Source organism: Gopherus evgoodei, chromosome 4, assembly GCF_007399415.2.
Source record: "Gopherus evgoodei ecotype Sinaloan lineage chromosome 4, rGopEvg1_v1.p, whole genome shotgun sequence".
NCBI classification, from domain to species: Eukaryota; Metazoa; Chordata; order Testudines; family Testudinidae; genus Gopherus; species Gopherus evgoodei.
In genome coordinates, this window is record NC_044325.1 from 78,992,301 (window position 1) to 79,006,328 (window position 14,028).

The following is a 14,028-nucleotide window of genomic DNA, read 5'->3' on the forward strand; positions in this document are numbered from 1 at the left end:
GGATGGAGATTCCACCACCAACCTAGGTAACCCATTCCAGTGCTTCACCACCCTTCTAGTGAAACAGTGTTTCCTAATATCTAAGCTAGACCTCCCCCACTGCAACCTGAGAACATCGCTCCTTGTTCTGTCATCTGCCACCACTGAGAACAGCTGAGCTCCATCCTCTTTGGAACCCCCCTTCAGGTAGTTGAAGGCTATCAAATTCCCACTCATTCTTCTCTTCTGCAGACTAAACAAGCCCAGTTCCCTCAGCCTTTCCTAGTCAGTCATGTGTCCTGGCCTCTTAATCATTTAGACTCATAGACTCATAGGTCAGAAGGGACCAATATGATCATCTAGTCTGACCTCCTGCACAAGGCAGGCCACAGAACCCTACCCATCCACTTTTATAACAACCCCTAACCCAGGACTGAGTTATTGAAATCCTCAAAATTGGTTTGAAGACCTCAAGCTGCAGAGAATCCACCAGCAAGCGACCCATGCCCCACGCTGCAGGGGAAGGCGAAAAACCTCCAGGGCCCCTGCCAATCCACCCTGGAGGAAAATTCCTTCCCGACCCCATATATGGCGATCAGCTAAACCCTGAGCATGTGGGCAAGACTCACCAGGCAGCACCCAAGAAGGAATTCTCTGCAGTAACTCAGTTCCCATCCCATCCAACATCTCCCCGCAGACCATTGAGCAGACTTATCTGGTGATAATCCAAGATCAATTGCCCAAATTAAACTATCCTATCATAACAGCCCCTCCATATACTTATCAAGCTTAGTCTTAAAGCCAGATAAGTCTTTTGCCCCCACTACTTCCCTCGGAAGGCTGTTCCAGAACTTCACTCCCCTAATAGTTAGAAACCTTCGTCTAATTTCAAGTCTAAACTTCCTAATATCCAGTTTGTACCCATTCGTCCTCGTGCCTACATTAGTACTAAACTTAAATAATTCCTCTCCCTCCCTAACGTTAACCCCCCTGATATATTTATATAGAGCAAGCATATCCCCCCGCAGCCTTCTTTTGGCCAGGCTAAACAAGCCAAGCTCTTTGAGTCTCCTTTCATAAGGCAGGTTTTCCATTCCTCGGATCATCCTAGTAGCCCGTCTCTGGACCTGTTCCAATTTGAATTCATCCTTCTTGAACATGGGACATGCCGGACTCTCTCCAATTTGTCCACATCCTTTCTGTAATGGGGGGCCCCAAACTGGATGCAATACTCCAGATGTGGCCTCACCAGTGCCGAATAGAGGGGAATAATCACTTCCCTTGATCTGCTGGAAATGCTCCTACTAATGCAGCCGAATATGCCGTTAGCCTTCTTGGCAACAAGGGCACAGGGTTAACTCATATCCAGCTTCTCATCCACTGTAATCCCCAGGTCCTTTTCTGCAGAACTGCTGCTTAGCCAGTTGGTCCTCAGCCTGTAGCGGTTGTTCAGCTTTCTCCTTTATTCTGCTATAGTCACTGATAAGCAAAGTTAGCAGTGAAGTAATGGGAGTCATTTGGCTAAAGAGCTGTGATTCTTAAACACATCATGCTGCACTGTACTTGGTCTTTGCAAAATGTGCTTCAAGAAACCCTTACATGTCACAGGCTTGCACAATCCTGAAAGTACAGGTTAGGGCAGCCCACAGTGTGACCAACAGAGTTCTACAATGTGCACACACACCCTGTGGTCAGCACAAGGGGTCATCCCAGATCCCAAAATGCAGTGCTCCACCTTGACTTGAGTAGCCAGGCCACTTGGATCTCTGTATGCTGGGAACTATAGTCGCCTGGAGATGTCCTTCCCTACTGAAGATAGGACTAGCAAAATCTGCTTCATTCTATGCAGGTCAGTCCTGGTCTTTGGGCTCATAGCACAATGCTGAGCCACGTTTGGTCATTTCTGGTAAAGGACCCTGCTAGGGCAGCCCATATTAACCACTCCCATAGATGGGACTAGGGGGAGGAGGCTGGTATGCACCAGGTGGGCACTGCTCAGACACTAGTGCAACAGCACAACTGGTATGGCAGGGCGGAGTGAGCAAGTTGATAGCCACATACATACCCAGTCACCTGGAGTCCTGACAACTCTGAACCTATCTTAAATTGGGCTTAAAACCAAGTGGTTCCTAAGGGGAGCTGAGTTCTGCTCAAAGAGGTGACATGGCACCACAAATCAGCTGTGGTTAAATGAACCAATAAGACATGGCAAGGTGTAAATTAGTGTGTATGATTCACACTTAATGTGTTGAGAGAGGGTCATCAGCACAGCCAGGCTGAATTTACACCCCACACTTCCTACCCTAGCAGTGGGGTCTGGTTGCTGTGGAATGAAATGTTAGGTTGGAGAAATATGTGTGTGTGTGTGTATAATGACTGTTGATGAGAGCAATAAGAGATTTATTATTATTCTTTCTCTTACATACATATAATTTATTATTTTACACAGCCCCTCAAGTGTGTCTGGCATGTTATGGTCAATTATAATATGAGAGATACCTGCCCTATATTGTACATGCTGTAGGGTGTTCAATTAATCACCTAGCAATTACATAGCACATCTTGTGTTCACAGTTCTTTACAACTGTTCACTGATTAATCCTCAAACATTTAAACAGATGTGTACTGTAGTGTTCCCATTTTACAGCTGGGCATTGTGAAGAGAGGTTAAATTAATTGTCCAAGGTTCCAGAGGCAGTTGCTAGCGGAACTGAGATTAGCAAGTGGGTCTTCCTAATTCCCATTATTTAACCATGGTGCCTTCCATCTCACAGGATCCCAAAGCCATTAACTGTATAGAGATCACCTCACCCACCACTGAAAGTCAGCCACCTCTCGTGTGGAACACGGTAGCTGTTTAACAGCTGACAGGGACATTACATGACAGTTGGGGAGAGAAAGTAAAGGAACAATTCATCTCCAGTGAAAAGATTGTCAATAAGAGCCTTCCTTTTATCTTGCATTTAAAGAAATAAAACATAATTTTTATTTTCTGTACATAACTCGAGGTATGTTTTTAAAGAAGCCCCAAAGAGGTTCTAGCCTTCAGGATAGGGGTTGAGACAGAAATTTAACACACAGTATCAATAAAATTATTATCCTTTCTTCACTCTACTATTTTGATATGTCACTTGGTTAATTATTAATTGCTGGGGACACTCTGATGGGAAGCAGCAATTGGATTCCCCTTGTTTCCCTGAGGCTGTAAACTGACTAGGTAATACTCGAATGGGGGGAGGTTCCTGTGGTTCCATTATCTTATCACTTTCTTCAGTGATTGCTATGTTTTGTTCTTCTGCCTCTCTTCCAAAATTTATTGAAGCCCTAACAAAACACAGTGGGCCTGTTTCCCCTCTTATTTTCATTGGTGTAAATCAGAGTGGTTCTCCTGATGCCAATGAAGCTATATGGGTGTACATGACAGGGGAACAGGGCCTATTGAACATAATATGTAGCTACCATTTGCAGTTGTTTTTTCTAGCAACCTGTATTCACCAGGAAAAGAAACATAGTTCAGAAGTTAGGCTGCTGACTGGGATGTCCAGTTTCAGTCCCTTGCTCTGCTATTAACTTCCTACATAGCCTTGCTCAAATCTCTCTGCCTTGCTATGCTTCAGTTCTCCCTGTTTAGAATGGAACATGGGGTGCTGTGAGGGTGAATACACTGAAGATTGTGAGATGCTCAGATAACACGGTAATGGCCATACATGCATCATAGAGAGATTTAGTTCAGATGACCTATTCCCATAGAAGGGAGCAGATTGCACTCGTCTAAACTGGAAATGATAACCATTCCATACGCTGTTACCCTTTTTGGTACACAGGAGTCTATGATGGACACACAGGTCTGTGGAGGGTGATATTACTTTGATCAGCCTTCACTGGCATAATAAATATCATCTGAACTTTAAAGAAAACACAATTAGAGTCAAGTTTGACCCCCACAGACCAGATACTGAGACCCGCCAAATCCTGGGGAAGTTCCACCCTGAAGCTGAGGTCTAGTGACAGTCAATCCTCTGGAAATCAGCAAAGGCAAGGAGACTTGGGTTGGTTTGGTGCTCAATATGTGTAAATCTCAACAGTTTCTCTTTGTAGACAGCTGCAGGAACCTGCCTCTGCTTCCACTCTATGGAGGGGGCTCCTCCAGGCCTCACACATTTGGCTTTGAATTTCACATTGAAACAGGTTTCCAAAACTCCAACCAGAACTGGGTGGGAGAGGCCCAATTTGCTTCCATTCTTTCCAGGGATATTCTGAGAGGGTGGAATTCTTACCCCTCCTCCTCCTATGGACTCATGGGAGGTCTCGGTCTTCTTCTGCCACCTGGTGGCATCAGTCTCACTTTCTGCCATGGGTTACATCCAGGGCATTATTACCAGAGTTGCAAAATTCCAACTGAATATAAATTAGTGTTATTAATCTTCCCTTGTGCCAGAAAAAGAATCCCCCTCTCTCTGCCCCTCTTCCCATTCATCTCCCAGCCCTCTCACATTTTAGCTCTAATCCAACCCCCACAGCTCTGTCTCTCTCCTCCTATCCCTCTCCTTTCTCAGGGCCCCATTCTCCCATTGGTCTCTGTTCCTTCCCTCACCCCATTTCTAATATTCCCTCCTACCTCATCACCCATCTGACCTTTGCTCTCTCTGTTCGAGTTTTTTCTTTTTCCTACTGGAGTGACTCCTGTTCAGACTGATTCATTAGTCCTGGGCTTTACATTCTTTTCTTTCTCTCTCTCCCTCCAACCCTGTTTCCCCCTCTCTCTCATGCAAACAGGGAAAGAGAGCTCCTTGGGAGAGGCTGAGTTACAGTCAAGCTCCGAACCTGCGGGAATGGATGGCAGCTACCTCAGTGTGAAGGAGGCCGGGGTGAAGGTGCCCCAGGACAGGGCCAGCACTGACCTCCCCAGCCCCATGGACAAGACCGACTCGGAGAGCAACAAGGGCAAGAAGCGGCGGAACCGCACCACCTTCACCAGCTACCAGCTGGAGGAGCTGGAGAAAGTCTTCCAGAAAACCCACTACCCAGATGTCTATGCCAGGGAGCAGCTAGCCATGAGGACTGATCTCACTGAGGCCCGAGTACAGGTAATGGGGGAAGCTTTGGGGTGGATGGGGGCAGTGGGGTCTTCAGTGTGTGAACCAAGAACCTTCCAGGCAGCAAGATAATGAGTCTTAAAATTCACTGAGGCTTGTTAGATCTGGAATATGGCTTTGTATTGCAATGTTACATCTTAGCTGAGGTTGCCTAGAACCTCACCCCTAATTCCACTTAAACTTACAGCCTACAGGACTGCACCTAAAGTCCATGCCACAGACTCATGCTCTTCTCTTAGGCAATGGGCAGCAATAGACCAAGATGCAGGGGGACCTTATTCCTGCCTGACGTTAGTGCAGACTTCTTTGCTTTGGATTAGTATCCTCTGAGGTTCACAGAGGTTCCTTGAGCTAATGGAGCAGTTTGGCAAGCAACAAGGCAGCAGGTAGTCTTCAGTGATAGTTACTCCAGCAAAGCTCTCATGTCAATTATTTTGCTCCAAAAGAATCAGATGGGGACATCGGCTCACTAGCCACCGTGGCACCAACCTTTCTCATGCCACATCCCATTGCCGGCAAGGTGCGGGAGGCAGAGGTCATCATGACCTGCCATGCCAGGGAGTCTAAACAGAGAATGCAGAGACATAATTGAAATGGGTTTTGCTGCCTGGTTGGCTGAGCAGGCTCAGAGACAATGCAGGAAGCCTATTGTTTTGGGGCAAGAAGTCATGGCTGCCACCTCCAAAAGAACAGGAGAGTCCAACAACAACCCCGGGCTGCAAAGCTGCCAGGTCTCATACAATTGTAAGCTGAGGCTTCATCGGTGCTTGCATAGAAGAGATCCCAGGAAGTGGCTATTTCTTGGGGACACATCGCAAATGCTGATGGTTTCTTCCGAAAGTCAGAGTACAGTCTCAGGTTTACTGATCACGCATGGCACAGACTGACTTCTTTTGCTTAGGAATGGCAATGCTATGTCAGTGGTAGTGGGATGGGGGAGTCTCCTCCTCATGCTCATCCCAGAGAGTCTGGTTCATGCATTTTAGCTTCTCCAGGGGTGCTCAAGGGGGTGTAGAAGAGAGGATTTGGTACCTGATCTTCCATGGCCTTGCATGTTTCATTATTATTCACACTTGTGAAAAGTGAGTGATAGTATTGTACACTTTGCCCTAGTGGTGGCAATGACAACACAGAGTACAAGGCTGCAGTGAGTCTGGCGCTGTGCGTGTTTGAGTGAATGAATATTCCCCTCTAGAGTCTGGCCCACAGACAAGTTAGGGGGCCTGGCACTGCTGGTAACCAATTGAGCACTACCTCACCTCTACAGTGACAGAAGCTTGTATTTTGGAGCCAAAGGACCGGAGTGCTAGGCCTGGCTCATGTGTGAGAGACTTAGCTAATATTTGTGTCTGTTGTCTGCAGACCTGGGTTTTGATACAACGGAGTGACCAGATTGTTAATCATATGCGCCAAAACTGTCCAGCTTTGCCCTGCTGCTGCCCCTTCACTTAAGACCTGTGCCAGAAAAAGGTGGCCTACAGAACTGAAGGTGACAGAAAACGTCCTGAGAATGGGCAGTGATCTGTGGAGATGGAGCAAGTGGCCAAGGCCACTAGAGTCCTTTACCTAAGGAAGCTCAAGCTACAAGAAGCAAGAGAAAACCTAGTAGAACACACAGCAAGTTACCTGAGTCTGCACCACAGTATTTTTTTCACCTGCCAAATGGTTGCAACATACCTGAATGGATTTCACCTGCCAGATGAGCCCCCTTTCCTGGTGGCTTCCAGTCACCATAGCTCCATTGACTTTGTTGAAAGTTTGTTTCCTGAGGCTCTAACCTGTAGTGTGTGAATGCGTGGCTGGCCCATAACTGAACCTGAGACTCCAACAGGGAGCTTTATGGTCCCTAAGGAGCAGATATTGTAATAGGTGAACCAAAAGCCAGACCTTTCTCCTCCCTAGCCTGGTGGGGAGGAGATGAGGTGGTCTGTGCTGTGAATTGCCTCAGTAAAAGCCTGGCCTGGTCCTGGAACTGCCTTCCCTCTGGCCAAGCTGGTCTCCCTCCAGAACTAAGCAGTCCCCAAAGCACTAGGTTGTAGCAGAGACAGAGCCCAGATGGACAAGCGATTGCTCTGGTTCTTTCCAAACCTCTCCCCAGCTCAAACTTTGCTAGTGAAATACCCGATTGGGAGCCAGGCACCTGGAGAAGAACTCACCCCAGCAGCAGACCCGGCACAGTGGGCTCTGTCTGCAGAGCTCTGGAATGGAGTGTCTTTGGAAATCATTCCACAACTTGGCCTCTTTCCAGATGCTGAAGAGGCCACTTTTCTGCCTGCTTCGGATTCTAATCTCCACAGCTGGTGTCTACAGGCAATAAAGCTGAGTTTCCCCTGAGGTGCAGCATGCTGTTCCTTTTCTCACTCCCTGTTTAAAGGAGCCAGCTAGCTGAGATATGGCATGGCCCAAATTGCAGTGACCTTAGCAGTTGACAATACCAATGTACGCCAAGGTTGCTGCAGTTACAGGGGCACCTTTATAAAAGTGAGCGCTCAACAAACTAGTCCTGCCCTTACATGCTACATGTAAACAAAGGCAGGAAGGCATGCAACCTCTAGCACAGCTTTGTTTATGTACAGCCTAGCCTTTTCTTTTCTCTTTTCAATTATCCTGGGCCATGGAGGTCCTCAGTGGAGTCAGAAGGAAGTTACAGAACTATAGAACCATGGAAGCTGAAGTCTCTGGGCCCTCTTGGAAATACCCATCGGGAGTAAATGCTTGGTAACAAACTTTTAAACAGGGGAATCAGGAGAAGGAAAGATCAGGGCTAGGATGGGGATAATGAGTCAGGCACAAAAGGTTGCTCCCCCTAAGTGGGTTGCTGGCCATGTCTATGCATTCCCTCCTGCCCCCTCCCCCCATAAGTGGGTGGTGAGCCCCCCTGAGCAGCACTGCAGCTTGGCATGTATCCACCACAAATAACTACCACTGAAACCAGTACAGTGTGAGAGGCTGAGACAAATCTGTAGGACTTAGTGGATCAATGCACCTAGGTTACCAACTCTCCCTCCAAGCCCAGGACCCCTGCCTTGCTTCCTCCTGGAGTGCCACCTAATTTTGTTTATATGGATCTGGTCTGGTTCTTTGGTGTGAGAGCTGCAGAAGGCTATGTGACCAGGGCAGGATCCCGAGGGGGCCCTTTGAGGTTCGACTGATCCCACTGCATGATCTTCCACCGCACCCCATAAAATACACATACAGAGCTCCCACCTTGTGCACATGTGCTCATATCTTCTGTCGAATGCCCGTCCTCATGCATAAATGCACACACAGACATCATTGCACCCCACCACCCATCTGATTCATGCACACACACACACCATTGCGAAGTCTCCATTCCATGCATATATGCACATGCGCACACACAGTGGTACATACTTGTGTATACACATGTACCACTGCGCCTCCCCCTCCCAGGCATACCCACATAATTGCTTATACGCAGCCCCTCCCAACCCCCATGCTGTGCACCCCAGCTTGATACCAACACATGAGCATATTTCTCACTGGCAGACGGTAGCTGTGATTCTGGTTTGCCATCTCTCCATGGGGTCAGCGCCAGGGAATGTCAACCCACTGCCCCTCCCAAGGGCAGGCCTCCTGATTGCAGGGCTGTTAATGAAAATCTTTTCAGTGTTGACCCTGTGATGCAGCAGAGGCTTGAAAGCAAGGGGGACATGTCAAACTCTGCTGTAGCAAAATCACTGCCTTGGTAAAAAAAGAAAAGCAAAGCAAGAAGTAATATATCTTGATCCCTTTTCCCCCATAAAACCCTGGGAGGCTGGTGGAAGGAGCGGAAAGACTGAGCTAAGCCTGCAGGAAATTAAACATGAAATGAAAACAAGCTCAAGTTATTCAATTCTCTCATCCCAGGCTCCAATTTCCCATTCCAGGCCACTGATAAAATGGTGTCCAGTTTCAGCGCTTAAAGATGAATTCTGGCTCTGTTCTTGCAGGCTGGAAAGTGAAGGGCTTGTGGCCCTCAGCAAGGGAAGGGGAGACAGCCTGGCCTTGAAAAGGGAGGAGCTGAGACAGACAGACACTGACAGACTGTGAGCCTGAGCGTGAGAGACAAAAGGGCAGCAAGAGAGGAAGAGAAAGAGACAGAGACCGTGAGAAAGAGAAAGATAGACAAGAGGCAGAGACCATGAGAGAGAGAGAGCTTGTGAGGGATTGCAACACAGAAACAGCTGGAGCTGGACAGTGACAGAGGCAGAGAAATGCAGCCACAGACAAGGAGACAGAAACCCAAAGAGCTTCCCCTAGAGCTGGGCCCAGCCCCAGCCCCAGCCTCAGCCCCAAGCCCTACTCCTGAACTTTGAAGCGTGTGGGGGTTGGCTCTGAAATCCAGATCTCATTTCTGCAGAACGAGCCCCTCTTTCCTTTAACTATACTGAGCCCCCCGACCGCCCATCACTTCTGTTTGCATCAGAAGCATAGGGGGATGTAAGCATGGGAGTGGGGCGTTCAGACTACCCAGCTGAGCTTTGTGAGGAGGGAGGGCATTTGCGCACTGTGTGAGACCAGGCAACGCCAGCTGAAACGGGGGACAGCAGAGGGGAGGAAAGGAGGAAGTTACTGACCTCTTTGTTACAAACTAGTCCCTGCCTCTCCTACCCCCAAACATGTATCCATGTATATGGATTGATGTACCACTATAAGGCTAGAGGTATATGGAGCTGTCATAGTATAATTCCCAAATCTGGACCTTAGCATCCAAAATATGGGTACTAGCATGAATTCCCCTAAGCTTAATTACCAGCTTTGATCCTGTACTGCTGCCGCCAATCAGGACTTAGAGTAGAGCACCTGATAGACTCTGGTCTCCCCCAAAACCTTCCCTGGGGGCCCGAAGACCCAAATTCCTTGAGTCTCACAACAAAGGGGAATAAACCATTTCCCTTCCCCCCTCCTTTCTTCCTCCCAGCTCTTTCCCACCCTGGGTACACTAGGAGATCACCGTGATTCAACTCCTTGAATCACCACCCAGAGAGGAATGATACCTTTCCCCAGGGGCAATCCAGATTCAAGCTCCATGAATCTAAAACAAAAGGATTCGACCCTTCCCCTCCCTTCTCCTTCCCTGTTAAGTACAGACTCAATTCCCTTGAGCCTCAACAAGGGGAAAAAAAATCAGACAGGTCTGACAGGTCAGACAAGTCAAGCAAACTTTTAATAAAAAGAAAGAAAAAATAAAAGGTCTATCTCTGCAATTTAGATGGTAAAAAGTTACAGGGTCTGTCAGCTTATAGAAACTAAAAAGAAGCCTTCCCCAGCAAATACAATTTAAAATACTTCCAGCAAACTACACAATTGCAAATAAAGGAAAACAAATAAAAAGACTATACCGCCTTTCTACATTTGCACTCACAAAATTGGAATAGAAGATTAGAGAGCCTGCAGGTACATGTGGTCACTCTCAGAGCCCAGAGAGAACAAAGCCAAACCCAAAAAACACACAAAGAGGCTTCCCTCCACCGAGATTTGAAAGTATCTTGTCTCCTGATTGGTCCTCTGGTCAGGTGTTGCAGGTCACTGCCTGTTAACCCTTTACAAGTGAAAGAGACATTAACCCTTAGCTATCTGTTTATGACAGGAGCCATAGAACATTTTCTAGTCTATAGATTTTAAAGGGCTGATTTGTTCCTGTGCTATATCAGGGCTTGTCAATACGCAGCCTGCAGGTGAAGAACACGCTACATTACACTGCTGCCCACCCTGACCATTAGCATGGAGTTGCAGACCTCAGTGCACAGTTCTGCCTCCTGACTCTAGTGGATAGGCCACATTGCATGCTGCGACCTGTAGTCTCCTCTCTATTAAAGGTATGCTGCTAAGAAAAGAAAATTGGGTTTGTACCATTTTCTGTTTCTCTAGAATTCAGTGAGAAGGCCTGGAAAGATTTGTTTTCTTGCTTTGCTTGAGCGTTATATTATATGTTTTATCTGCCCTGTTTTTCCTGGAAGACTCTGTGGAAGACTGGAGGCCTAACAGTTTTATGAGAGCAAAGATGCAACTAAAACATGACAGAGCAAAGGGACCAGGATTGTATAAAGCATTTGGTTTTGTTAACACTAGTTGAAGCTGAATGCCTGAATAAAAAGCCGGGAGGAAAGCTCGGTGTTAAAAATAAAACACTTCCTCCCACCCACAAAGCGCTCAGAAAACTCCCACTCCATAGGTGAGACCTTCGTCCAGAGTTTTGCTGGAGGTTTCCCTGAAAAGACTTAATGTCTCTGGTATTTCAAGAACCAAAACAAAAACAACAAAAGAGAGCCCTATGCACTATTGTTATCCCTTTGAAGTTTTCCTGTAAAGCTGAAGGTTGCTGCAGTATGCTCAGTTTTATCCACATTAGCAGCCAGATGCTGTCCTAGGCTCTGGCCATGTAAAGGAGACCTAAAGTCAGAATATCAGGACATTTAAGGCTTTCCCTTGCCTGGGGAAGTCCCGGGTAGCATAGCGTTGCCAGAATATGATGCACTCTGTTGTCTCAGTGGGGATCTCAGGTGTGCGGGATGGGGGATGTGCACATTGCATGAGACAGCTATAAGTGTTTGTCATGCTCTGAGATGGGCACATGTGTGTGGCACATGTTCTCACCAGCCTTGTGTGCAGTGCACAGCACATTCCCTAGCTGCTACCCGTCTTCTATGCACAGCATGGTCTCCCCAGCATAGGGAGTAGCAGGGTCACCACCACTGCCTGCATCTGCAGATCAAAGCTCTGTGGAGCTGGCCAGCACTGGGACTGGCCTCCAGCTGGGCTGCTCAGAGGTGGGGCCAGTGCTAGCACAAGCAGACAGATGCCTGGGGCACCAAACCTGTTCCATTGGGATATTTTTTATATGCAGCATTACCTCTGTGTATTTTGGAGCCCCCTTCGGTTTCATTACTTCCCATAAAAATCCTACTCGTGGGGAGGGTTGCTAATTGCTGCAGAGCATGCAGGCTATCCCTAAATGGGAAGATGTCAGTTGACAGGGCTGCAGCTAGCAGGCTCCATTGCACGTGTGTGAGTGAGCTCCTTGCTGTCACACTGCTGGGTTCTAACCCATCCCCAGCCCACATGGCGAGGAAATCTGCTCATAAGCAATGGAGCTGTTTCTCACCCCCAAGCCCGTCTGTGACTTGACTGAAGGGTCAGGGTGAAATGCTCCCTGAGCTGCCATGTAGCTCCTGGCAGCTCCTTTCATGCACCAGCCTGAGCTGGACATTCCAGCCCCTTGTGACGGCATGCATCTGTCAGAGCCCTTCAAAGCAGCTCTTGATGGATACATTTCACTGACCCACAGCTTCAGGAGGCTTTGAACGCACGGGAACTGGCTTTACAGGTGTAAATCATGAGTGACTCCATTTAAGTTGTGGCGGATAATCAGCTGAACGTGAGCTCCCAGTGCAATGCTGTGGCCAAATGGGTTAATGCGAGCCTTGGGTGCATAAACGGAGGAATCTCAAATAGGAGTCGAGAAGTTATTTTACCTCTCTGACCACTGCTGGAATACTGTGTCCCATTTTGGTGTCCACAATTCAAGAAGAATGTTGATATATTGAAGAGGATTCAGAAGAGAGCCATGAGAATGATTAAGGGATTAGAAAACCTGCCTTATGCTGAAAGACTTAAGGAACTCAACCTGTTTTGCTTAACAAAGAGAGGGTTAAGGGGTGACATGATTACATATCTACATGGGCAACTAATATTTGATAATCGGCTGTTCAATCTTCAATCAAGCAGAGAAAGGTGTAACATGATCCAATGGCTGGAAGTTAAAGCAAGACAAATTCAGACTGGATATAAGGCATTAATTTTTAAATTTTAACAGTGGGAGTAATGAGCCATTGGAACAATTTATCAAGGGTTGTGTTGGATTCTCCATCACTGACACTTTCTTTTTCAAGAGTGACTGTTTTTCTAAAATCTATAGGAATTATTGTGAGGAAGTTAAATGGTCTCTATCATACAGGAGATCAGAGCAGATGATCAAAATGGTCCCTTCTGGCCTTGGGAAATATGAAGTCAGTGCAGTTACACTGATGTGCAGCCAGCAAAAGTCAGAACAGAATGGGGGTCTGAGACTTTCCACTGCCTAGACAAGACCCAAAGAACTACATTTCAGCTAAGTACTTATTAAACCTCCATAGATATACAGCTGTAAAATAAGGGATGTGTGATAATAATAATAACTGAGCACTTTTAAGCATGAAGCAAGTGCCCACTACATTTCATGGAGCTTAGAAAGGAAGTGTTGTTTTACAAATGAGAAAACTAAGGAAGAGAGATTAGTGAGTTACCCAAGACCCTAGAGTTACCCATTGTCAGAGCCAGGATTAAAACTCTCAAGATCTCCTGGGGTCCAGATCTATGCTCTGAACTTGGCACCAACATATAGTCTATTTATTGAAGATCTTCATTGGATCCACATTGCTGATCAGAGGATGATAATTCAGTTCAGCTGAAGGAGCTAGTAGGGCAGGAATAGGGAAGCAAACACAGCCCAGTAATGTTCATGTCCCAGTAATGTCCCAGGCTCTCCAAATCAGGGAGGGTTTGGTTAGGGCTAGGCTGAGGTCATGGGCAAAAACATCAATTGGCCCAAACGAGGCTTGTTAGAGGTTGCCCAGCACAGCCAGTGTAGTAAGGAAAAAGCTGGCACTACTGCTACCTGCTCAGTAGATAAGTACATGAATTAACTGAGGCTGCACTAGCTATAGGCAAACAAGGAAGCTGCTAGGTTGGCAGATTTGGCCTAGCCACCCCCCGATGGAGGAGCAGCTGAGCCAAACCTGAGTGGCACTGTGACCCTCATACACCAGGTTGCTACACCATTCCCTTAAATTTGGTCCAGCTGCCCTTCCATCATGACAGAGGGGGCAGCTGGGCCAAATTGGAGTGGCATGGTGGGACGGGGCTCCCTGAAGTGTTGTATTGGGTGCAGATTGCCAGGAGTGGCCTCTGT

General features: G+C 47.3%; 1 protein-coding gene across 1 annotated transcript in view; it reads left to right on the top strand.

Annotated features, from left to right (window-relative positions):
- ALX4 (ALX homeobox 4) overlaps positions 1-14,028 on the top strand; it is a 75,587-nt gene that overhangs the window by 48,934 nt on the left and 12,625 nt on the right. The window contains exon 2 of the mRNA XM_030559993.1: positions 4,756-5,066. Coding sequence (XP_030415853.1) covers positions 4,756-5,066 — 311 coding nt within the window. The remainder of the gene's footprint in view (positions 1-4,755; positions 5,067-14,028) is intronic.